The following is a 27287-nucleotide window of genomic DNA, read 5'->3' as shown; positions in this document are numbered from 1 at the left end:
ACCTTGTATGAACAATCATTATAACGATGCTGGTGTACATATAGTGCACTCTTCTGCACTATTCACAGTGCTTTCATGTATAACAGAGAGAGGGTGATGCAGTGTGGTGCACGGGACTTTAAAGGAAATGGGCTTGAAGTGCCTGCCTGCAAATTCTGGCTCAACCATAAGCACAGCTACTTTGGAAGAGTCATCCACCACAGCCTCAGTCTTTCCATTTGTAAAATGGGTACAATAATACCCACCCTGCTTCTCTTGTAGGCGGCTTATTATTAGGCTTACATGAGATGCTTCCTAACCTTTCCAACTCCATAGAAAAGGATAACTTTTGTTCAGCACCGTAGGGTAAATGCAAAGGTTGTAAGGCTGGAGGTGACAGCTCCTGGACTCTGGCAGCCCTGCCTGACTATCCCAAGGGCTGCGGGGATTAATATCTTCACACATCTGTACACCAGTTGGGAAGCTCTGCTGTGTAAAAATATTTAACAAACCTTAGCTGTATACCTATACACGCTCGCATTCCTGTATATTCTCCTGTCATATGTGTGTGTGTGTGTATATATATATATATATAACCTCCAAGTGGGGTGGGAGGAACCAGGTTCAGGCATGTAAAGTGCTGGAACCTAGGACCATGGGCATCAAGTGGCAGAACATGAACAAGACCCCAAGCTCTTGTCACCTCAGATGCAGTCTGTCTCAACACTGTGCTTTTAATCACACTTCATCCTCAGTCATTAGTTATCTTGGGAAAATACACTTGACTTATCACCGAAGTGATAATTCAGAGAAGTGGAACATTTTGTTGCCTTCATCTTACAGCCAGATCCCTCGAAGCAGCTGGCAAAATTCATACCAATGAGCTAACGATTTTATACCTGTCCCATGTCTGTACCTATATCCAAATCTATGTCTGTCTTCTATTCTGGTAGCAAGAACCATTAGACCCAGGTATGGAACTTCCACACATGCCAGCAGGGGTTCCAACAGCCCCTGGGTTATCAGTTAATGTATGTGAGGTACTTAAATGGTCCTGGGCAGACACTATAAGCTAAGCACTCTAAATATTTATTATTATTGTTATTCAAAACAAATCTTTTCAATCAGTTATAGAGAGAGAGAGTCAAAAAATAATGACTCTGCTCTGGAGAATCCTTTCATAGCTAAAGAAGTTTCGTCAGACCTTGTACTCAGATAGCAGCAGCAGCATCTGGGAGCTTTTAGAAACTCAGAGCCTCACATCTACTACATTACAATCTGCACTTTAATAAGCCTCCCCCCACCCCCCCACCACATGACTTGTGAGCACAGGCAAGTTTGAGAAGTGCTGCACTGGAGAACTCCAACACTGATGCGGGGACCCTTGGGTCACTGGTATATTTGGTAGAAATGATGCAAAAGCAGCACTGACTCAGAAAATCTGCTCTGTATTATTGATGGATGCAGCCCTAATCTGGACCATAGGATGCAGTTCCTCGGTAGAAGGCAGTCCTGTCTGAATCAAATGAAATGCTCTGTGCAAGGGACCGTGAGAACACATGTCAGCACAGATACATCAGAGGCCCTTGTGGAACAAGGCTGAGATCCTGTAACTGTTCTGGCATGTTTGAGAGAGAGGAACAGACACAAACACAACACTTTAAAAAGGAGGCAACATCATTAGGAAAGCTGCAATTTGAGAAAGGAATGTTCCGAGTAAATACAGGGAAGGGAGGAAGTTACTTACATTAACCCAGGGATGTTCGAGGACCTGCACGGCTGAAAATCGCTGATCTACATCCACCAACAGCATCATGGTAATGAGCTCCTGTGAAAGGAAACATTCAATGCCATTTGTGTCTAACACTGAAGGTAAAAATCCGGGCGTTTTCAAGAGCAGAGGTTCTCTTTTCGTTTGGAAAACATCTGTAAAAGCTCTAGACCTTGAATATATCGACTCAACTTACCTATAGCTACCTAACACCTTTTAAAGGAAAGGTGAATTTTTGGAATTATAAATATATAGCTTGTAGTTGAGAGAGAAAAAAATAAATATTAAAATCAATTTCATAAAAATATTTTTAGTATAAAGGAAATAAAGTACTTTGGACTTTAAAGACAGATTCCAAATTATTTAATATAGAAATCACATTTTAAAAACACTTTAAAATTTCGCTTTGGCAGCTGAAGGGACAAATGGATTTTTTTTCCTCCTAACTGCAAGAGGGCATATTTTGGTTTGAAAGAAAGGAATGAGGAAAGACATACGGAATTGCCAACAGCTAGTGGGTAAAATAGAAACTATTCTTTAGTAGCCGAAGAATTCAGAGGAAATCTGTTGAAAATGATTCAGAAATTTCCAGATCAATCAATAAAAGTAAAATAGAACCATCATGAAGCAAATGATTAAATGGCTCTGAAATTTATTTGCACCAGAAAAGCACGGCTTTGGCTTTAATGATGAGTCTGTCAGACATCTGTCTACTTTGGATTAGAAGCTACCGTGTAACAAAATGGTTAGGTGCGTGTTACCTGGTCCCTCATAAGCACAGGCTCTGAGTACCGCTCCGTGACAGGGACGATTTATTTCCAATGATGTAGAGATTCTACCTTCACTTTCTAACTTGGGCCAGGATTCAATTAAAGCAACTACTATCTACGTGTGATGCTGTCTGCAGGCGCCATGGGGGTGCAGGAGATAGTCCTATCGGTCAGTGACTTTGAGCCCTTGAGTTATGAAGTGACAGCCCTGAGACTTGGGACAGGTTCCTGAACTGTCTGCTCACAGGTGAAAACACCTCCAGCCCCACCTCTGTGGCTATATCTTCCCATCTCCTTTTACTTTTGTGGCTTTTCTTTGACACTTCTCCCAATTCCCCACATTTTCCTATGGCTAGAGGTAGACTCCTGGACAGTTGAAGAAAATGAGAGATTTGGGCCCCATATGCATCATTTTCCATGGACAGTGGCCAGGCCTAAGGAGTCAGATTTTAAATTGAACTCATACTCAGGACACAGCAAAAGGAAAGGCATGTATATTGAATAATCAAAAGATAATTAGTTCTCAACATCAGTTTTCCAAAAATTTAAGTAAATGCTTGGAGACATAATTTTAAGGGATCAATTTAAAAGTTTTGATTTCAGCGTCTACTAATGTCTCTGTGTGAGATTTTTACAGTTTTCTTAGAGATTGATCTTTTAGTTTAATGGGACAAAAACCACACGCTTTGTTCCCCTCTGCCTCTAAATCCTGGCTGTCTTTCGAGGTCCAAGTTACATCATAGCTTCCCCATGATGTCTTTCTTGATCATCTTAACCCATGTTGTGCTTTCTCCACTTTAATTGATTAACTGTTTAATTCACTCATTCATTTATTCATTCATTCGTGCAATATACGTTGAGCATCAGTTAGTTGCTGGTCACTATCTAGGCACTGATGATACAGAAATGAATACAATAGACAAAAATCCTTGTCTTGATAGCAATTATACCCTAGTGAGGAGAGTTAGAAAATAAACTACATAAATACAATATATCCACCTATCTATATCCATCTAGATAAGCAGACAGATACAGAGAGGTAGTTAGATGGTATACCAGATGGACACAGAGTGTAAGTGTTACAGAGAAAAATAAAGCAAAGGACGATAAGCTCAGCCAGGTAGGGGTTAAGAGCTGCAACTGGAAAAGCTTCATTGAGAAGATGACATTAAGTCAAGATCCGAGAGAGGTGAAGCAATAAGCTATACAGAAGTCTGAGGTGGGCTCAAGCCAGGTGTGGGCAGGGCATAACTAGAGGCTACAGCAATACAGCTGGAATGGCCACAGGGAGGGATAAGCCAGGGAAGCAGAAGCAGTCGATGAGTTGGGATGGCTACGGACAGATGACTCTTTGAATGTGAGCTCTTGGGAAAGTTAGTAATTATGACTAAAATGCATACAGAAATCATATTTACGATATCATTTGTTTCTCTGATTCAGAATCAATAATTCCATTGAGACGCACGCTATAAGGAAGAGGAAAGCACTGGAAACCTACCTTTGCAGAATCAGAAACGTTATCCCAGTATGGAGAAGGGAAGTCCACCTGCCCCATCAAAATCTGATCAAAAAGCACCTCCTGGTCATCACCGCTTCTGTTTAGATGAAGGACAACAACGAGGAATAAACAGCAGGAAAACGCCAACTCAGCGTTTATCTTTTCATTCTTATGCATTGAAGCCCTCCCTTTCCCCACAAATGTGTAAAATGTGTGTTTTTAAGCAATTCAAAATGTCAGTATGGAACTGTTTTGGCAAATTAAGAAAGAATGAGTTTTTAAATTATATGAGGAAGATTTATGGAAGGCATGTAAATTAGCGTGCACAACATGGAAAAAATAACAAGTTCTTATGCTCTTTTCCAGCTGTAGGCTCCTTTGTGCGGGGAGGCCGAATGGATCATTCAAAGAAGGGAGAAATGCTTTGTTGGTGCTGAATAAAAGATCGCTGCCCATACCCACGGAATGGAGGGAAACCACAGAGCAGGATGTAAGTGATTACACCAGCTGCCCAGATGTCCACCTTGAGGCCATATCTGAAAAAGTAAGTGATGTCAGAGTTAGCAAAGTCAGGCCAGGACAAATTACGGGGCACGGTAAAATAAATGACTCTTCTATCATAAACCAAAACCCAAACCAAACAAAATTTTAAAAACCCACAACAAACACTAAACTACAACCCACTGGCTTAACAGAATTCAAGAAAAGAATAATAATAAAAAGAAAAGACTATCTAAGGCACATGACTAAAAACAAAAATGCCTACTTCATATCTAAATATCAGTCAGTGAAGGGTTTCAGCAAAAATGTTTATTATAGTCATATCAATTTTCAGATAGAGATGGACCCCTGAGACTATTTCACTCCTGAATTTTAGAAATAATAATTACACAGAAGACATTTTCCAATTTATAAAGCACTGGCATACATTATCTGATTTTGTTTTCCCAACAACTCTGTAATTTGTACAGGATGAATATTACTGCCTGTTTTAAAGAATAGAAACCCGAGGTTCAGAGGGTAAATAATTTTGCTCAAGATCTCACAATTAGTGGCACAGCTGAGTTCCAGCCAAGGTTTTCAAGAGCTGAACCAAATCCTCCTTCGACCCCACACCACCCCTTCGCAGCAGGCCATCAGAGCACCCAACAGAGATAACGGCATTGCCTCGAGGGAGGTCAGGCATGGCTATAGATTGTGGGCTCGCAATTGACTCAAATTTGATGAATAAAAAAGTGCTCATTACCTCACACCTCACTCTGGGGATTTCTCCTCTCATCTGTTCTGTATTTCTGCCTTTCTGGTCTATGGTACAAGCAGAAAAACTATCTCCACCTGTCACAGTGGAAGATACTACCTAGACTGTTAGGTTTGGGTTGGTGCCACTAATGGGAAGAAATAGTCAGGCTGTCTGTCCTTGCTGTGGCCCAACCTTCTGTTTAAGGACAGTGCTTCAGAACCCTGCTGCTGATCCTTGGCAAGAAATGGGGCTCTTCACTGAAAGAGCCTTTTACTCACCTAGACCTGAGTTCAAATGCTGACTCAGCTACTATCTAGTCATGAGCTTCTAAGTCAATCATCAGGGACTGAGTTTATTCAGATGCAAAATGGGAATCATATCATCTACTGGAAGAGTAAGAATTAAGTAAAGGAGCCTGGCATATAGTAGTAGGTCCTTAGTTAAGCATTAGGCCACCCCACAATCTCCCCCCATTCTAGAGATTTTCATTCATCTGTGTCCGCTGCACTCAGAAACCAGCCAGTTCCCAGGGGCCCTCAGATGTCTGAGGGTATCTGCACTCCACAGATAATCAGTGCGCTGCCAAGAGGACCAAAATGGGACCGGAACTGGAGAATAAGGACAGCTGAGAGAAGTAACCACCGTAGACTGTACTCATTCACTGCACACAGCGATGTCTGTTTCTTTTTGCTCCAATAGCTAGTTAATTACCATCATAGTTAATTACTATGTTTCTCTGTTAGTCCAAACATTTTTTACTAAGGGGTTAATAAGTGCCATTCTACCTTTAACAAAGGCCAAAAGGAAGCCTTAAACAAGATGGTAGTAACTGGCAACTTGATGGGGAAAACAGAGAAAATGGCTCCCACTTTCAAGTCAAAAAAAAAAAAAAGTGAAAAATATATGATAACTAGTTCTGTCTGGATGGGACAGCAACACTCCTATTTCTTCTATCCTTGAAGCCAACTAGCTATTTTGCAAGCACAGTACTGCAGTAAATGCACAAGAAGTGTTTACCCGGTCTCTGCAATGATTTCAGGGGCCACATATGTCGGGGTGCCACACACGGTGTACAGGGGGCCGTCTACAATGGTGGCCAGTCCAAAGTCGCCCAGCTTCAGCGATTTGCTGCCGTCTTGGTGTTCGTACACCTAAAGTAAAAGTGAAATTGCCTTAAAACCAAGAGCTCAAAAGTTCTTTCCTAAAGAAATGAAGGGCACTGTGGTTTAAATTTAATATATGTTGATCTAAAACAAATAGACTGCCAGATGTTTCTCTAGCAGAGATGGGTTTATTTGGGATCAGCACAGGATTGCAATTCGGGGTCTGCACTCATGGCAAGTCATGTCCAAGCCCCCACATGGCAAGGGAGGGAGATGCATTTACAAAGAGGTAAAGGCAGTTGGGAGGGTTGTAGAAAACAAGGAGTCCATGGCTTTTCATGGGTTGAGTCCTTGCCAGGAAAAAAAGAGGAGTCTTTCTTCTTCCTGTTGGGCTCTGCTATGATCACAGGGAGTGAGAACGCCGCTTCTGGTCTCCTGACTCTATTTAATTGAGGTTTTGGTATATTAATATTTTACCTGTATTTATTATAAAATAAAAAATCAGGCAATTATGCAAGGATATACATACAAGAACATCTTTATATTACTGCAGAATTGAAAACATGGTGAAGAACCCGCAAATGGAAATTTGTTAAATAAATTACGGTATGTTCATACAACGGGAGGCTACATGACCATTACAATGGTGATGTGGGTTTACATTTATTGAAATGAATCAAGTTTGGGAAGTGAGGACAGACTTCAGACTGGTTTTTATAAAATGTCTATTAAAGAAACAAATATGTACAAAGAAAAATGCCTGGAAGAGCATCATATTGGTGTGTCTGTCTCTGGGTAGTAAGATTATAGGAGATTTTTCTTCCTTTTGCTTATCTGTGTTCGATGTTTGCTACAATTCAAATTGATTTGCAGAATACAATGAAATACAGCAAGTTTCTAGTGTAAAATCTCCAATTTATGAAAATAATTACCTCTTCATTTTAATATATCAGAAGCTTTAAAAATGCAATTCTTTAGTAAATTGAACAAAAAATCCACACGTCTATTAAAATACCTTATTTTCAGTGCCCCACTTTTCCAACAAGATCTATTTACATTTTTTTATTAATAATTGAAAGGGATATTAACATTTCATTTCACCTGTGGCAATTTGGGAAGATTTATCCGGTGCAGAGTCAGCATTCTGTCCAGGTTTCCTTATTAAGGCAGTAAAAATCTCTAGTCTCTCATCCAACAAATCAAGAAAGGATGCATGTGACCATAGGCAAGTACTTAAACTGCTTTAATTCTAGCCCACGATCAAACCAAATGGATCTGTTCTAAAAAGTATGCCAAACAACGTCTATTATTTCAAAGAAAAGATCAAAGGGCATTCAGAATTCTAATTCAGAGCCCTCCACTGGAATCAAGAGATACAGAAAAGAGAGCCACAGTAAAAGGCAGTTGCCAGGAGACGCCTCAAGGAAATGGCGAAGTTTTCCACGTACATCAAAATAATTCATCCAGCCAGTCGAGGCCTGCATTTTCTCCTGTTATCGCTCTATGATCATTTGTACTTGCTACAGCAGTTGGAACCTCACGCACAGCAAGGCACATCTCCACACATTAGGAACACCGCTACCGTTCACACACCATGTCTGCCTTCCTCTGGAAAAAGCAGATTTCACTTTCAGTTCACTGCAGCCTCAAGTGCAGATGTTTGGCCAGCTAAGCTGCAGTATCAGCAATGATCATTTGGATCTAACTGTTTTGGCAGAAAAAAGGCAGTCAGATCCTCCTCTCTGGAGAGACTGTGTCATTTCTGGGCAGAAAATATTTGTTTACATTTTCTCCACGTTCAGAACATGGAGTCCTCTCCCTGAGGGCTCAACCACGATCAAGTCTGGGCTGCCCTCAGGCAGGTATCCAGAGGCCTTCAGGGCCACCTGCACCTGGGTTGTTAGGGCAAGGACAGCTGTATGTCCCCCACAGATGTGGCTTTGCCCAGTTGTCCTCTGAGATGGACACTGTCCTCCCTAGTTTAATGAAGCAGCCAACCAGCCCTGGTCAGCATAAACAAGTTTGAATCATGGACTTTGAGGCCTCAGAGCTACAAAACACAATATCCTCCCCAGTCTAAATGCTCTCAGGCAAAAGAAATCCCTAAACTGTAGTCTTAGCATGTCAGCCATTCAGGTCATTCAAAAGACACGCGAATGTTTTTCATGAAAAGAAATCTGAGCTGGAAATACCTAGCAGGTCATCTAGTTTATTTCCCAGACAGAGCAGAATTGTTTACTTCCCTAATTCCATTTTGTTACCAATAACCTTTCTAAAATGCAGAATAACCTCTTGCTTTGATGTTCTGTTAGGTCCAAACGTTCATGGTGCGTGTTTTGTGAGGTGGTGCAGATTTCAAATTACACAGCTCCATTTATACACAGATTCTGTGGCTTTTTTTCTAAACATACTATCCATAATCACCCAACTCTATTCCAAAGTTGGACAAAAGCAGATATTGGCAGATGCAGTCATAAGTCACATTTTAGTTCAGAATATGACCACGTAATTCTCCTCCATGTACCAAAGGCTTTCTTTTTAAGCATCTACATTTTAATAGGAATTCCATCGTACATATAGCCATTTGCCAGTTATATTTAATATAGCTGAGCAATAAAGTTCAAAGTTTCAATAACTAAGAAAAAAAGCACTAAAAACTTACCTAAAGTAAAGAAAATGAGGATTATTTAACAGTAATAATTCTCTTAAAATAAACCAGCATCATTTAAATGAAATATGTAGAATCTATCATTTTAATGTTCTTTTCATCTCTCTTTACTCACTTCTACATATCCCCTTTTTTTTTTTGCTTTGAAAACCATATAGTAGAATTTTCATGAACATATAAAGAGGTTAAAGTGATGCTTATGAGAGACAGTAAGAGCTAAGAGACAAAGGTCTAATCCACATAATTGAAAACATTTCTAGACCCAAGTACATTTGAAATGCTTCAGCAAAATGTTTTTGCAGGTGAATAAATGCCCAGGCCTCTCATTTGGAATTCTGTTTAACTTACTTACCGTCAGGCAGGGCAGGAAACAAGGTTGCTTTGGGTTTTTCTCTGTCAACACTTGGGGAGAAGGATACAGAAGAATATATTGTAGTGTTTCCTCTCCTCCCCTGGGAGAGCACCTTTCCTAAGTGCTGCAATGGGCCCACCTCACAACTGGACTCCCCAGAGCGCCTGCTGCCGCCTGAAGTGTACTCACTCTTATTTCTTACCAAGCCATTTACAGAGGGGCAGGATTGAGGCCATTTAAAAATGTAATTAAAACTTCGTTAAAAATCACAGATTGCTGAATACATGTGTTTCAAACGTGCACGTGCACGCACACACACATCCTCACAAAACCATCTCCAGAAAGTATTTTCCCAAATGGCAGCTATAAATTCACTTTGAACTAAGTTTTTAATTAAACGTTAGGAGTCGGAAAAGCTTCTAACACATTCGCATCCAAAACACAGAGTCCTTGGCTTCTCCCACTCTCTGAATCGACTTCCTTAGCTTGTCTCCTCACCCTGACCTTCTTTCAGAAAGAACCTTAACAGGCTGCAAGTCTAAGCTTGGACAGGCTGACCCAGCAAGTGGGGTTCTGGTGTAAGAAGAAATTTTTTGCTGTGACTGTATTTTAAAGCCGCCATAACATATGCGCCACACGTGAGGTGGGGTACGTTAATTGCCAGTCAAAGAGTATTCACAACATGAGATATAATTTTATGTTCATCCCACGCCCTTTAAATACTGTAGATGCTCCCCCCACGTTTTAAACACGAGGGCTATTAAAGAGACGGGGATTAGTGCAAATTACCCAGTATGTACTGCTTTCACTGTTTTAACTAAGCAATAAAACTGTGTAATTGTACAACACTAATTGAATGCAGCTACACGTAATTGTGGGCTGCCATATGTATCCTATTACCATAAAGACTGTCAGTATTTTGTAAGCTACTCTTGTGATCACTGCAGATGGCTACAGTCAGAAAAGTTGTTCTCTAGGGTTTATTATATGGCTATAAAGACATCCCATGATTTGACAGACTAAATGTGTTAAATGGCAACAATTATGAAAAAGGTTCCAATTAAAAGCTGAAGGCATGTCCTACCAAGAATAGATCTAGTGAAAGGTCAGGTACGTAGGTTTTTGGCATACTGGTATTTTACACAGGAATTTTCTTTTTTAAAGAAGAGTTTTATTTTTGTTTCTTTTTCGTTTATTTGGGGTTTCGCAGTGGCTGTAACTTGCTGAACAGTAGATGTTTGGGCATATGCCTGATTTCCCTTGGATCAGAAACTGAGACCATCTGAAAAAGTTATTTGAAAAAATAAAAGATTTAATATAGTCATAAAATGCAGCCGGTGGCCATAAAATAATGTGAAAATTCACAGATAACGTGAACCCAGTCAAATGGTTTCTGAGATTCCCATAATAGAGAACTAAGAGCTGACTAATATAACAGATGTGTTGGAACAAACACAATTCTCAATGATAGTATGGATTCAAGGAAAACCTCGTTGAAATGCTGGCTAATGAATCGTTAGTAACCACTGAAATAGTTTTCACAGAGGAGCTCAGGAGGTACTAAAAATTATTTCACCAAATAGAATTTAACAAAACTGGCATGAAATTGACAAAGCCATGAAAAAAAGTGAATTTAGTTTTTAACAAATATGGTATCTTTTTAAAAAAGACATTGATTTTCTTCTAGCCAAGGTATTTAGCCTTTATGATGTTTCCTAAAACCAGTGGATTAAATTTAACCTTTAATCTTTAAGAAGTGAAGTGTAACAACATTTATGCAGGGAATTATTTTGCAAAATGCACTTTATAGTCTCCATACTTTGAATTAAACTTCCTGGAAAAAAATTAACTCTTAAAAGAACCAAATTCAAAAAAAAAAAAAAAACAAATTCATTTTATACCCACATGTAAAACCTTTATGAAACAAAAAATTAAATGAAATAATAAAAATAATAAAAGTTGTAGAGAAGTCAGAAGCGGGGCAACATTAGAAGAAAAAATAAAATAGCTCTTCAAAGTGTTACCCTAGAGATATCTGGGAAGATGGAGAAGTGAATAGAAACTCCAGGAAACCTGATTCTCATCCCTCCTTTAAAACAGTCTTGAAACTATCTAGAAAGGAGTTCTATGCAGCTGCAGTGAGATGCACAAAACATGCACATTCTGGATTCTGTAGTAATTGCACATCCCAGGATTTTGTTAAAATTGTGGGAACTCAATGTCACTGCAATTCTTAAAAACTGTTACATTTTTGTCACACAAGGAATATCCAATAGGTCATTGTAGGAAAATTAGAAAAGACAGATAATTACAGAAAGAAAGGAATTAAACTCACCCATAATCTTGACACCTGAAAATAGCCACTGTTAACCTTTGGGGTATAAACTTCCAAGAGCTTTCTTTTTCTCTCTTTCCTGTTTTTCTCTTTTCACTGGACAATATATCCTGAATGTTTGCCCAAGTGAATAAGCGTATATTTACATCACGATTTTCAGTGGCTGCTGGATACTCCACTGTATGGATGCACCATAATAATAATAATCCCCCAAACTACCACCACTGCTGTTTATTGAGCCCCTGCCAGGCCTCCTGTTTAGGACTTCATGCTCAATATCCCATTTGATCTTCACAAAAATACCATTAAGTAATATTACTGCTATTTTGCAGATTAAAAAATTGAGGATCAGAGATGTTACGTAACTTGACAAATGTTACACAGCTAATAAGTGGCAGAGCCAGAACTTAAGCTCGGGCATGTCCAAGTCCATTATTCTAATCAGGATGTCTGCCTGCCTCCATATCATTATTTAAAAAATCAGTGCCCTGACGTAAGTTGTTTCTATATATATATATATATTTTTTCTTTCCATACCAAAAAACACTGAGATGACCATCCCTATGTATGTATACGTATCTGACACTTTTTCTTTAGGTTACATTTTTAGAAGTAGAATTACTTGGTCATAGGGTGCACATTATTTAAGGCTTTAGTTACATATTATCAAACTACCATTCAGAAAGGTTCCATCAAGTTAATCTTGCACTGATCCATATGAGATGATTGGTATCCTCATAAATTTGCCAACCCAGTATATCATCATTATTAATCTTTGCTAGTCCAGGAAGGCCACGTCATTTTAAAATGAAGTGAATGAACACACCATGGTAAAGCAATTATACTCCAATAAAGATGTTTTTAAAAAAAAATGAAGTGAATGATACTACTCAAGTCCTAAATGACAGAAGAAATGGCTAGCAGAGCAGACAGATGCTGGTCAGTCCTGGGGACACACTACACTGTTACTTCCTGCCTTCTTCCCCCGATGGAATCACAGATCCTTGGAGAAGAGCCCTCAGCGAATGCTTAGTACAGTAACTGGCATATTATTCTATTAAATCATGTTTGGGGAAAGTGTTCTTTTTCTTCTATTTTCCCTCAACTTTTAACCAAATTCAGAGAGAAGGAATTCTTTTTCTAAACACCTATGAAAAACGATCATTCTGTTTCTGTTTGGACAGTTTCAATGACTACAAGTGACCTGTAATAAAAGCCATTGACTTTTCAAACAGGTGTAATTGTTAGAAAGTTGTTCCTTATGTCAACCTCAAATCTGTCATTAATGTCTTCTCTTGAGTTTACTGCTCACATACACAGCACAAAAATGTTCTCCCATCTTACATCTGGCAACCTTTGATGAGAGCCACTCCGTTCCACTTTCACCATCCCTTCTCTGGGCTGAACCCAGGCCCCTGACTGTGATGTGTTCGGGTCCCTCCCACCTGGTGTCACGTGGTATAAGCAGGGCAGGGACTCTCTTGATGGCGACACTCTTTCAGTGAAAGGAGTCTAAGGGCATGTTGGTATTTGTGGCAGTCATGTTACACTAAGACTCACAGTGAACTTATGGTCAGTGAATAGCCTTTAAACTGGGCCAAATTTTCCCATCACTGTTTTTCTGCAATGGTCCTTAAAACAACTATACCAAAACCAACTTAGTCTATAGAGATTTATGTTTATCTCTTGTTAAATTTCATCTTACTGATTTGGGGCCTTTATGGAGCCAAAGATAGTTTTGGATCTCAAGTCTGTCATTTGATATATAGAATACATCTTCATCTCGGCCCACTGGCATGCTGATTAGGGCGGGGCTGGTGACAGACTCCTGTGAGACCTGCAGCTCCCTCCTCAGGGTGGTCCCCAATCCGTTCATCAACATTCTGGTGGCTCAAGTTCCTCATGCAGTGGACTGACTACAAATCTACTCAAATGTGTTTCTGTTTACAACCTCCAGCGCTCCATCTGTGGCACTGGCCTTATCTCCCAGTGTAGTTAGTGATCCTATCAGAAAATGGGTTTATTTGGGGATTAAGGGTCCTGGGATTAAGGCAGAAGGAAATCCATTATCTGGTGAGCTCCGTGTTGGCTTGAAGTGGAAACTAAGAAGAGCTGGAGCACAACCTATGGTCATCACTTGGGGGAAAACAAGATAATTTATTACTAGATTCGACCCATTTCATGAAAATGAGGGTCATTAGCTGCACATGCCATTTTGATGGGCAGCGAGGAACAGGCACAAACACCTCGACAGAGAGTCGCTAAAAGGAAATTTCTGACCAAGAGAAGCAGTAACCCTGAGAAACTGCTTTCTCCCAGACAGTATTAAGGAGTTTAGAAGCAAAACGTTTCTTGAACAGAAATTTTTATATCTCAAGAAAATTACTGTGTTTATTTCTGGAATCTAATAAAAACTAGTGATGCCAGTTATTTGTTGCCATAAAGACTTTAATTTTCCTAAGAAGGAGGTATCTGCATATACATTTTAAAAAGACCCTCCCAGCTCCCTGCAAAAAAACAGGCTGCTACTGATGATTTTTGCTGCCAAGGGTACAAGCTTGCCATCTAGTGGTGACTCATGTAAACTGAAAGCAGTTGATCTCAGACAATTTATGGGTTGTTGGTTTTTTTTTAAAGCAAAAGGTTCCTTTTTGTCATAAACTATCATGGCACTCGCACCCACCCACACACACACAAAATGGTTCCATGCATAAGTGCAGCTGGGGAAGCACTGTAATCTCTCCCCCTACTCAGAGAGTTTTAGTTTGTGGCCTACGTAAGTCCTCAACGTAATAGATGAATTGAGAAATGACTAGGGCTTGTCACGGTGGGTCTGTCCTCTATTATGTGAAGTATCACCATTCACTCACTCTCTTATCTAATCCACCCTCTCATTCACCTGTCACTCATCCATACGATCACTAAGCACCAGGCCTGACGATTAAAGCAGAAAGAATCACGTAAAATCAGTGGCATGATTAACTCATTTAAGAAAAAAACCCTTAGTAACAATGCAATAATAAAATTAGAAGAGCTATTCGTATTGGGTCAGTTCCCAGTTTTTGCCTAAAATGTAGCTGGAAACATCACTGTAAGTCAAATTTTCTCATTAAAATGCTGTGACTTGATCAAATACTCAGACTTGAATAAATCATCCATATGATTAATATAGATCCTTAAGGCCAAGCTACGATATTTGTATATTGTTCTATAAGAATGAAAAATAAAAAATTCTAAAAGTTCTGCATATGCAATGATGCTATATAAAATGAAATCTATAGCTGAAATGTCTACATTTATAAATATTTCTTTGCTACTTATAATAAACATTAAATACTTAATTAGCAAAAATTTATCAGCAGTCTAACAATTTAGGGGTTTTTCGAGGTCTCTTAATAAAACAGTAATGCAAAGTGTGCAGTAAGGCCTTTTTTCTTTCTTTCAGTTTCCCGGTAGTTAGAAAATGGATTGAAACTCTGCATTAAATTTATTATAGCATTTTTCCAAAAATAGTCTCTAGCTCTACATTCTGCCACGAGATGGCAAATCCATGCCTGGGAAGATAGTAACATTTTAAAAGCAATGTCAAAAAAGATGAAAAATGATTGTTACAGCGTAACATTGTACTGTTAAACAGTTTTATTTTTAGGGATAATTTAATTTTCATTACAAATAAAAGGGGAATAAAAAAGAAGGGAACTAATAGTCCCATGGTATCTCTTTATCTTCATACAGTCCCCTTAAAGGAGGCTCAAAGAAGTTAAGTATCTTGTTCAAGGTCAGAAGACTAGACAATGGAAGAGTGAAGCCCTTGGTTTTGAACTTTTGTCCATCTGACTATAAATCCTGAGTATGTGATTTTGTGCTTCCCATGACAATTCTCTCTTATTTCCACATAAAGGTCAACAGAATATGACGTTAATAGAAGTCTCAAGTGCAATTAGTGATGTCATTCTAATTCTGTTAAAATTATTCTGTTCTTCTACCTATTTTATCCTATAGTAGATTTATCCCTGCAAACATCACCAATCCTTGCCACTCTCCTATAGAAAGAAATTACTATACTGGAGAAGCAGAATTACTTTAGTTTTTCATATATATATTTTAAACCTGCATTATGAATGACTGTAATGGTGTGTACGTTTGTTTTTGTCTATATATATGTGTACACACATATATATATATATATATGTGCATATATACATTTTTCACGTTCTTAAATTAGAAAAGAAAGGAAAAAGGGAGAGAACTTTTTTTTCTTTTGGGGTAATTTAAACTAAAATATGTTCAAATGAGCACAGTACTTAAAAAGTATCCTGCAAATTGTCATTTTAGTAAAAGCACACTGCTATGTAACCATTTATGGCATTTATAGAAACAGTGCTCTGGTGAAAAGCAGGTTGAACAATGGGTACACAAAACTGAACTGCAAAAGCGGGAAGGAAAATGAAACTTTAATTTTCAATCACTGAATTTTTGGAGCTTAGAGAAATTTTTAAACAAAGGCTCAGTTGTAAGTCCGTTCCCATGAGACAATCCTACATATGTCAGGACACAGGAAGAATGAGTGCAGACAAGGCACTATGCAGAAGAGAATGTTTAGGCTACTGTGGAGATGTGGAATTTGAGGGGCAATTAAGTCAGAACTCCATCATTTGACCTCAACCACCTTCATTAGCCAGTAGCTACAAGATTACTAACTTAATTGCAATTAACTAATTGCTTGTGTATTTATTTCTTGAATGCCTACTTTTCCTACCTGAATGCCCCTCTGTGAAGGCATATGCCTCTCTGTTCCCTGGCACAGTCCATGGCACAGAGCAAGCACATAGAAAACCTCTCTCCCTAATTCACGGCTTTATGTAGTCTAGTGGTTAAAAGCTTGGGCTTTGGAGTAGGACATAGGTTGTGACCTTGGCCCTTCCACTTCAGAGCTGTGATTACCTCGAGGGGGTCTTTCGACTTCTAGGCACCCCGTTTCCTCACCTGTGAAATGGGACAGTAATAGACCTTACCCCGTATGGCTGTTGTGAGGATGGAATGAAATACCAAGAGTGAAGCCCTTAGCATGGGGTGAGCACAGGTGGTCTCCACAGAAGCAGGTCTTAACAGCCTTTATTGGTGGTGGGAGTTGGGCTGTTCATCTGCCGTTAAACTTGAGCGTTCATTCAGCTCACGTGGGGAGCTGGCTGCAATGCAGATCTGCACCCTGTCACCAGTCACCAGATTCTGATTTGGTGGGGCTGCAGGGAAGCTCAGAAATTTACATTTTTAACAGGCATCTGGGAGTAATTCTGATGCAGGGCGTCTTTGGACCACCGTTGGAGAAACACTGCTTTAGAAAGAGAATCCTCATTTCCCAGATTTCTGAAGAGATGGACAAACTAACAGTCACAGAATACATGACTCTTGGGGTTGGATAATGAAAGTAAAAGAAGAACTAGCATCTCGGGTGGGGGTGAGAAACTGAATATATTTCATTAAAATTCCATCCTGAATAGCCAACAAAATTTATGATACTCCCACATTCACTAGTTATAGCTCCCCGATGCCCAGCCTCTGTCTCCTGAATTCTTTCAATACTGTCCCCTTAACAATGGGATTAGGAGAGCATCCTCCTTTCCTTGCATGGAGAACTCTCAGTGTTTCCCCAGAGATACAAAGTTCATGAAAAGCAAACCAAACGGGCCTAAAGGGAGGACAAAATATCTCTGATCTTTAAATCTGTCTTCATCATGGTTATTTTTATGCTGAGGGGCTGGTGTCTTGAAAACTCACAATGATTTATTCTCTTAGCTCTGAGATCAGATTATTAGGATGTAAATTGGGAGATTAAGACAAAGTCTAAAAAGGCTTCCATCTTTTTTTTTTTTTTCCCAAGTAGAAGCTTTCTAACACAGAAGTGCTGTTGATAAATAATGTAAGTGTAAATACTCCTCGTGACTGGCCTGGCCCGGCCCATGGTCTTAACCACAGCCCTAGATTTCTTGAGCTCTATTCCTGTCCCCCTGCCTTGGGTTTTTATTTGCTAATAAATTAAGTGCTCCTAACGGTACACTAACCCTGACAGATCAACTTAAAAGACTAGTTTCCAGCTAGTTACTGAAGGCCAGCTGGAAAACAGCCTCTACAGTCATTTTTGATTTTAAGAAAATGAAAAAGAAAAAAAGAGAGAAATGCTCATATTCACTCATGAATGCTTGGAACTCAAGACATCCTGCAGTTGGAATCCGTCTTACCAGCAGATTCTCTGGTTTGATGTCACGGTGGACGATGTTGACGCTGTGCAGGTATTTGATGGCGCTGGCCAGGTTGTACAGCATCCCACTGGCGTCTCGCTCAGTGTATTTGTTAGTGGAAGTGATGGCATCGAAGAGGTCTCCTCCCTGAGACAGAACAGCAGGAGGAGAAGCACATTAACAGATGGTCCAATGGCGCTGCCTGGAGAGGCGCGTGACACGCTATAAAGGGAGTGAAGGATGCGTTCAGGGTCTCTGGGTTCCAAGGGCTTTTCCTGCCACCTCTCTCTCAAAGGCCCGGAGACCTTATAGTGATTTCTCTCCCCACTGTGACAGCCAGTGACATTTCCTCCAGAGCTCAAAGGAAAGAGAGAGGATTCTCTGCCTTTAAACTCCCAGCCAGGGAGAGGAAGCGGAGCCAGGTCTCCAGGGCAGAGGCCTTGTGACACCTGGGAATCCTGGTGGCATGTGCTACCTGCCTCATGCCAACCGCCAGCAGAAGGTCAAACTCTTAATCCCAAATCTCCCAAAATGAGAAACAGGTAACACTGCAAACTGCACCCTTAACAAAATGCTCTGCTGCCTTGTGAAATTACCACCACACACACACGCACGCACACGCGCACACACACACACACACTTCTCTTCTTCTCTAGATTTAGGTCTCGTGGAGTGGGCGTAGTGTTTTCTTTTTCAATAATGTGCTTCTTTGTAAGAACAGAGAAAAGGACCAGAAACTGTCACTCCAAAGATGAAAGAGAAAGAGAGGGAGGAGGGTGGAGAAATTTCAAAGAAAGTTTTCTAGTACCATTATTCATCTGAACTTTTGTTTCCATTGTTCCTGGCTAATTTATCGTTATTTGGTGAAACAAAGATTTTAGGCTCCAATTTTAGATTCATTTATTTGAAATGCTTTCAGCGAAGTTGGGTCTGATTTACTGACAATGTGTGCATCCTTCTTGCACACGAGGTCCCAAGGAGCCGAGCCCAGTGGCTGACTGTGTTCATCTGTTACCTAATGGGCTAAGAGGTTTAATTTTTCTTTTTAAATAGCAAATGCAAAATAGAGCGCTTGTAGGCTGACAATTTTCAAATCCTGACCTGGCCCTCTGTGACTCTGTATAATCTCTGCTCGGGGGAGGGCAGTGTCTCCCACTGACCCTTCAGCCGCAGCAGTTCCCAAGCTAAGCACGTACGTTTTGTTCCAAATGAACACTTTCCCTCTCAACACTCTGTCTCGCGCAAAGGCAAGGCTGCTATGTGCGGGTTTGCAGTTGTTTCCATACCACCTCGGGAGGTGGGGTTTTCACTGCGGTTCGCGTGAACAGCACGCCGGACCCTGTGTAGGGCCGTGTGGGGTCACCCTGCCAAGCCTCCACCATCGTCCTGGTTATCTAGGCTCCAGGCAGCCTGTAAACTCATTTCTTCTTCACCTTCTGCAAATCAGTCCACAGATCTTACCAGTCCTCCCTTTAAGGCGTGCCTCTGACACAGCCTTCTAGGCCGTCCGCCGGCTCCTTACGCAAAGCACTGTGTGCACGGACTGTCACCTTCCCACTCGACGTTTCTTTCTCTTGTCATGAAATCAGCGTTCCTTTCCCACGGCTCTCCCCGCTCTGCCCCCAGCCTTCGTTCCAACTTGCTTAACCTCATCTCCTGCCTCTACCTAGACCAGTTACATTAATGCTCCAGGTAGGGTATGTCTTCCCTGGTCACCCGAACAGGTCACACTCCCTCCTCACTCCGTACCCGTCCTCAGTAGAGCCGCTGCCTGCAGTGTCCCCTCTACTCCCTTTGTCTTTCTCACTCGTGATGATCCCTTAGCAACGGGCCCCAGGGCCACCCCGTCCACAGGCCTCCCTTCCTCTGAACACACAAGCACTGTGCATGTGTTTACGTCTGCAGCCAGAAGCCTGAAGTCCCGTTCTTGGTAATTATGGAATTTCACTCTTAAGAACTGTCACTTCACTGTTTTCTGGAACACAGGCCTCATTTATCCTACAGCTTCAGGCCCTCCTGGGCATCCTACTGGCCTCTCAGGGTTTGACAAGCACAGGCCAAGCGAAATTCCTCAGGGGGGATGTCGTGGGAGACTTTCAGGTCAAGCCTGGGGTTGGCCTTCACTTCTCGGGATGCTTTCAGACCTGGCCTCACGGTGGTTCTCGGTCAGACTAAATGTAAGGGTACGATAGAGTGGCTCAACTGAGGAGTCCCAGCACCCAGAGAGAATTCACAAAGGCTGTTAATGGACAATGTTGATAATTACCAAACTATATTTGGTCATTAAGTGCCAACATGAAAATCTTCTGAATAAATGAAATTGACCTTTCTTTGTTGGAATAAACGGTTAGCATTTTTATCTCCCTTACTCTCAAACGTGACAGGAACCTGTGTTACTACAAACAAAAAAGCCCTCACCCTCAGAGAAACAAATCTTAACTTGAAGTAGAAAAAGAACAGGCTTCATCTATAAACATAAATAACCACCAAGTTAAAAAAGGCCAACAGAAGTAAAGCAAAGAAATTCTGAATAATGAAAGTTTACAGGCCCTAGAACGAACACTCTTCTATATAGTAACAGATTAGTTGATTAAATGCTTGCCTGGTCTTAAATCTTTACAAAAGGAAACCCCATATTCCAGGGTGCTGATTCCCACCACCAGCTCAGCTGAGCGATTCTAAACAGGGTTCCTGGAGCCCTAGCTGCTCACTGGCACACCGCTGATGGAGAATATGATGTGACTAACTTATATCACTTTACAACTAAAGTAGAAATTACTTATGCCTTCAGTTAGAGTAACATAATAGAAAAGGCTTGAGAAAACTACAACTTCATGAAAATGAAACATTCAATTTTTAAATTTTTAAATTTAATTTCTAATTAAGAAATTTTCAAGTATGGAAGTAGAGGGAACAAGGGGGTTACCTTTCACCTAGACGCAACCATCGTCAACATTTGGCCATTCCCATATTCTATGATTGAGTAGAATAACAACTTAATTTTATGTGACAGGATGAGATTGTAACCTTCAGCGAAAGGTGGCAGACTCTTCACATTATTATTAAGATGGTGCTATTTTTCTATTATGGTCGTGGCTAAAAGGTTAAAGCCTGCTCTTATAATAATGATACTTCTGGATGTAGTTCCTGGAACAGTGAACAACTTCTACTACAACAGTAACCACAACTGTATTGGCATCTAATACTTTCTGTGTCACAGAAGCTGGTGAAAGACATCCCTCTTACCCTCACAAAAGCATTCCTAGCCATTTTTATTCCTAGCAATTATTATCCTCATTTTACATAGGACAGAACCGAGGTACAGAGAGGTACGCCTAAGATCAGGGAGCTATTTAGGTCAAGGCTGGGACTTGAACTTTTGAGTATAATTCTAGTGCTAATACTCTTAACCATTATGCCAATGCACAGAAATAAGAGACTGGATGTTGGTGGGAGGAAATAAAGGAGAGCGCTCTACTGTATAGAAGAGTGGGGTGCCTTGTACAGGTTTATCTCTTTCTCCAAAATACACACCTTTACTAATTCCATGACAAGATACAGCTCAGTTGGTACATCCATCTCTTCGATCAGAAGAACGATATTGGGGTGCTTCACTCTTCTTAAAATAGACACCTCGTTCTGGATCATGTGCTCCTGTTCAAGGCAAAAGTGACCTTAATCAAGATACACATCAAAATACATGAGGAGCGGACTCGAATGAACAAAACTATACTATTTGAAGATCAAGGGAGATGTATTTTGGGTAAAGTATATGGAGTCTGTCTTAAATTCTGATGTTCACACAGCCTAGAATTGCCAAGAGATGTTGAAGGTCCTTAGAAGGTGTTTGTAATGTCAGAACCTACCATGTTAAGTATAACTGCATACAGAAGGATGAAATGAAACTTAGATCACAAAAGTAATAGAAGAAGTAAGCCAAGAGGCAAACACAGAGAAAGAACAGAAATAACATGCAATCATTCCAACTAACTTTTATTCCAGGAATATTTATAGAATAAAGTTATATCCTAATACATATACAACATTCTGTTCCACAACTCCTAGCGTAAATTTATGTTTATTCGGGAGCTCATCTTTGTGTTTCGTTCTGCCTCCAAAACACTGTATTTTCATAAGAATAAACCGTATACATACTTTGCCTCGACACTTGCTTTTCTTGATAATTTTCAGAGCATACTCCCTAGCAGTCGACCTGCAAAGAGAAAGTTTAAAAAAAATAAAATAAAAACAACTTAATTTCAGATCTGTTGCATCATCCTGTTAAGGATTCATTTCTTACCGCAGTGATCTTGCATCGTGATGTAACTACTTTGTAAAAAATTCTCTTTTCCTTTTTTAAAAGAAATAAGTGAACTTTAAGGGGCTGACCAAGTGTAAGGACAACGGACATGCTAGCATAGAAACATTCACAAGCTGCTAACACTGTCATACTTGTAATAAAATTGCTGCCATTGCTAGTCCCATGCATAAGTCCCCCTGCAAGGTGGCTGTGCTCTGTCCCTCCCTCTGAAGTGGTGTGGTCAGGATGTGAGTTTCTGCCCGTCTTCTTCCCAGCCTCTCTTGAAGTTCTCTCTCCACGAAGTGAAGTGTAGCTGTGACAGTTTTCTGAATGGCTCTCACGGCCACACTGACAACTCTCAAGAAGCAGTTCACACTCTTCAGACTTGAGTCGTCTGCACCCCTGTGTGTTCCACTGGAGAACTAGCGGATGAGGTGCTCAAGGAATATAGAAAGGGATGCAGCCATTAACTGAGCATCCCGTGACCTCCTGGGCCTTTCATCGCTGTCTCATTTGATAGAAGTGAAATGGAGGTGACGACGAAAATGAACTCGCTTTGCCAAAGCCTCACGGCAGCACTAAGGTCAGAACTTGGAACTCTTGGGGTCTCTGCTTCGCATGCAGCCCCGCCAACATTGCCCCTTCTCCGCGGTGGGTGTGGGAAGGAGGGCTTAGTCACATTGCAGCTGTAAACAGCTTCCTCATTTGTGTTAGCATTTCCCAGACACTGCAGCGCCAACCACGACAGGTCCACCGTCAAAGGACACGACGCATACTTCATAATCGTCAGAAACCACTACTCCACAAGCACTGCCATTTCATATCTGCTGGGGAAACCAAGAAAGTCTAGCTTTTCACCTACAGATAAAGGCCAATTTTAGGGGTCCAAATGAATACAATGGGAGTGAAGGTGATCAAGAACGAAAGTTTAAAATAGGGTTTTAAAAGCTTCAGTATGGAGAATTTCCTAGGTGTACATTACGGCAAGAGCAAGAAAGTGATGCGCCTCCAAACACATCATGAGGCCAGATATTAACAGTGTGTTTCAAGGGCATCTTAGAAACCACTCCTGTCATTTACTTCTAAAAATACTTCTTCCGCTATACCTCCAGGACCTTCAGGGTCCTAGCCTGCAGAAAACCGTAAACATTGACCAAGTTGTTATATATAATTGTACCTGAGGAATGAAACTAGATTGAAACAATCATTTTGAAGCTGATTTTCTCCACTAGAGAGCGCTGTGGTTCGGATGCGAGGAGGTTAAACCCCTCTGCCTCAGGGCGGCTCCCCTGCCCGGGTGCAGGGTACCCAGCGCAACCCGAATTGCCTCAGCCTCGTGAAGAAATGGACTGAGAGCCCCAAGTATGCCTCTGTTGATTCTTCAGGCCCCCGTGTGGGCAGAGAACATGATGGAGGAAGGCTGAGTCAGCCTTGGCTAAATGCAGGGCTTGGGGTGCTAGACGACCCCACATAAACGCCAGACCTTCAGCAAGGCTGTGTGTGTACTATGGGATGGGGGTGGAGGAAAAGCACTTCAGTTAGAGGGCCAACAAAATACTTCCCATTAGAAGTTTAAAATGTACGCGCAAACAGATAAATGAGAACGTGAAATTACTCATCTACGAGGGGAATCCTCGCATCACAGAAGGAGCACAGGGTCCCTTTCAGTAACTCTTCTTAAGAGGCTTCTGAAGGGTCTGTTTGCAAATTTGAAAATATTTAATCGAGGAAAACTAAAAGCTGAAGTGTTTCTGGATTCTGCTTTTCGTGAATCACTAAAAATGATGACAAAGCAAATCTAAGACTGGAATACATGAGCGATTTCCTATCTAGTTTAAGATGTTTCATTTGATGGCAGGGAATCTGAACTCTTGGTCTGACAGCTTTGATAAAAGCCAGTAGTCCCAGGCAGGTACAGAGAGCTAGAATGAAGCTGACACTTGGACTCAGTGCCTCCACAAAGGGGATGGATGTGGGATGGTGCTGGTCAGAAGATCCAGGAATTTCTTGGCTTTGTCCTCTCCATGGCTACCAATTGATCCCCTGTTTCCCTAGAATGAGCAACACTTCAGCCTTGCTACACTCAAAGCAAAGAGCTGGTGTGGGACCCGGGAAGGCTGAAAATCCTCCTCTACAGCCGGATAGACAAGGAACAGAATCCCCAGGGAACAAGAGGGTGTATTGGCTTCCAGGACACCAAACAATCAGGTTAGATGCTAAGCCTACAGCTGAGGGGAAAATGCAAGCAAACCTGCGTTGCAGTGGCCCTGGAGCTTACTAGGAAAAAGGACCCTGTGGGTTGACTACCCAGAACCTTACAAAATAGGATTAAACACTCAATTAGATTTACCCATATTTTATACCAGACAGTGAGCCCTGAGGAGGACCACCAAAATTAATACTGAAAGGTTTCTTTCTGGATTCCTTGAGGACAGAACGATAAAGTCACAAGAAAATCCTTAATTACTAGAAGTGCATGTTTATAGGAAAGTAGCTGCATCTGGAAAATGAGACTAAAAACAGGTGCTAGGACTAAATGTACACCATACGAATAAGAACTTCACCGCTTGCTTTAAGTTGGTAAATGAGAACATTTGGCAAGAAATAAAACCTCAAATAAGATACCTGCCTTCCTCCGTACCCTAAACTCTGAGGACCACTGCCCGCAGGTAATCATTCAGCAAGCAGTCATGAGCATGGTTCTTCGGTGGCCACAGAGGTGATGGAGACCTGGTCTTTGACCTCAAGGAGTCTACAGTTCCGTGTGTCGAGAAGGAGAGAAGACACCTGGGTTGCTGTGGAACGTCCAGGCCATTTGCTTGTATGCTCCTGAAATTATATTCTTGACCTTTCACGAAATTACACAAACCTCAAATGCCGCAGCCAAAGCGGCAACAGCAGAACAAGCTTTGTTTTCCTCCTTGTCTACAGGAACTCAATTTGTAAAGTCACTTTCCTATTAAGTTTGACCCAAGGCTAGAGCTCCAACTACTAGGGAGAAATGTCTGAATTTTACAAACTTGGACTAAATCTACTTTTTCAGGTTTGTACTAAAAATGGTTTGGAGAAAGCTGTCTTGTTTAACTGAATGATTCTCAGCCCTGGGGCAGTCTTCTTCTCACCCTTGCCCTCAGCCCTGGAGGGCAGCAGAATGTTTATGAAAAGGGTGCTCTGGACCAACGGGCTTTTGGTTGTTTGCTCTGTTTTGAAGATTTTTATCAAGATCATGTGGAAGAGGAAATGTGGTTTCCCAGGCATTCCTCTGACATGGCATTTACTGAATTTCAAGGCAGTCCTTTGCTTACGCGTCAGGTTCTCAAGCAAAGGGGCCCCGTCTTGACTCTCTTTGTAGCCCTGGAGATGGCCCAGCATAGGCCTGAACTAGCAGGGGCTCCAAACATGTTGGTGGAGTTGTGAAAACTCCAGAGGCTGGTGGCAGTTAGGACAGTGACAGAAAGACCCTCTCCCCCAGGAAAGAGGGGTTGGTAAACAGCACCCTTTGTTTACCAATTAATCATAATAAGGCTAAATCTCAGGGCTTCCCTGGTGGCGCAGTGGTTGAGAGTCCGCCTGCCGACACAGGGGACACGGGTTCGTGCCCCAGTCCGGGAAGATCCCACATGCCACGGAGTGGCTGGGCCCGTGAGCCATGGCCGCTGAGCCTGCGCGTCCGGAGCCTGTGCTCCGCAACGGGAGAGGCCACAACAGTGAGAGGGCTGCGTACCGCAAAAAAAAAAAAAAAAAAAAAAAAAAAGCTAAATCTCAGCCTCCTCTGTAAAGCAGAAAACTGAGGCATCCCAGTGTCTTGTCAAACATCTTCAGAGTAGAGTTTTATTTTGAATTTGAACTTGGGCCCTATGGCTATCAGGTGCCAGAGCATCTTTAGGAAGGAAAGAGGAAAGAACGCTGTCAGGTAGCTGAGAGATACTTAAAAGTTCTTCATGCTGATTCATCCTCCAAATCCCACTTCAGAAGGAAATGCCTTCCAACTATAGGTACCCGGTTCTTGAAAATTCTGAAGATTGTCTAGGTGGATGCAACCCATGTTGCTGACGCTAAAGTCTTAGCTCGTTCGGGTGGGTTTGGGCCTGCCTACCTTCATTGCCAGCGCTTTCGTTGTGCAGTTCTTTGGGTTTACAAGTGGAGGAGAGAAAGAGGGAATCACGAGCAGCTAGAATTTTAATCCAGTTCTGATGCCTACGGTGCCAAAACGTGCAAGCAGTGCAGGTGGGGAGGAGGGCCAGGAGCCACCTGCGACACTGTCCCTGCTCACGACCGCATTGCCGGTACCCGTGGCTTGAACGGTAATTAGTCCACACAGAGCCAGGAAGCCAGGGATGAAGGGCATCTCATTGTGAGCCCCCTACCCGTGCTCGGATCTCTTCTTAGTGCTTTTCAGCTTCTTGAGTTTTCTTTGGGGCTTCGAAAGGCTCCGCAAGACAGCTTCAAAAGTCCACCGACATCCTTTAGCATGTCCTCGGGGCTCCTGAGGCCACTCGAGACTGCTATGGGGAGATAGGCAGAAATCGAAGCAGACCTGGCATCCCCTACGATGGGATGTGCTGGCACGGGACCAGGGGAGGGACGGCCTCTGCAGCAACGTTACTGCATCCATTATTGCAGGAAAACCTTCCCTGTGACAGCATATTATTAACGGAGGAGAGGCGTACTTGCTCTTTTTAATACATATTCCTCCTTTAAAATATGACAGAATGTACCCCCGCAAGCAATGTGTGCCATTCAAAACATTCTTAGTTCCCTTTTATTTTCCTGGACCTCTGGAAAATATTAAAAGATTGTTTCGTGATACCTCTGGGGAGAGAGGGCAGATGCCATATGTCCTTGTTCCGCGGGAGCGGAATACTAACACTTTTGGGGGCAATCTGGTGTTTAGACTCTGATGATTCGTATGAGACCCAAGATGTGAACTCATGCAAAACGCACACAATGCAAACCAGAAAGAAAGAAATTAATTCAGGATGGAGAAATGATAAATTTCTATCATGGGAAGACCAGGACTGTGGGACTGAGA

General features: G+C 41.5%; 1 protein-coding gene across 11 annotated transcripts in view; it reads right to left on the bottom strand.

Annotated features, from left to right (window-relative positions):
• The window catches only part of DCLK1 (doublecortin like kinase 1), a gene marked incomplete at both ends in the record, with an annotated part of 316418 nt that overhangs the window by 26342 nt on the left and 262789 nt on the right, over positions 1 to 27287 (bottom strand). For 10 of the 11 annotated variants that reach the window (XM_082675943.1, XM_082675947.1, XM_082675948.1 and 7 more), the window contains 7 exons: positions 1727 to 1807; positions 4019 to 4115; positions 4477 to 4554; positions 6276 to 6409; positions 17956 to 18102; positions 21490 to 21609; positions 22111 to 22168. In XM_082675943.1, the coding sequence (XP_082532069.1) occupies positions 1727 to 1807; positions 4019 to 4115; positions 4477 to 4554; positions 6276 to 6409; positions 17956 to 18102; positions 21490 to 21609; positions 22111 to 22168 (715 nt within the window). The remainder of the gene's footprint in view (positions 1 to 1726; positions 1808 to 4018; positions 4116 to 4476; positions 4555 to 6275; positions 6410 to 17955; positions 18103 to 21489; positions 21610 to 22110; positions 22169 to 27287) is intronic. The other variant, XM_082675949.1, reaches the window with a different exon arrangement.

Source organism: Grampus griseus (assembly GCF_964374135.1).
Source record: "Grampus griseus genome assembly, chromosome: 18".
Taxonomy (NCBI): domain Eukaryota; kingdom Metazoa; phylum Chordata; class Mammalia; order Artiodactyla; family Delphinidae; genus Grampus; species Grampus griseus.
The sequence above is the reverse complement of the archived record's forward strand: the minus strand, read 5'-3'. Positions and strand labels throughout refer to the sequence as shown.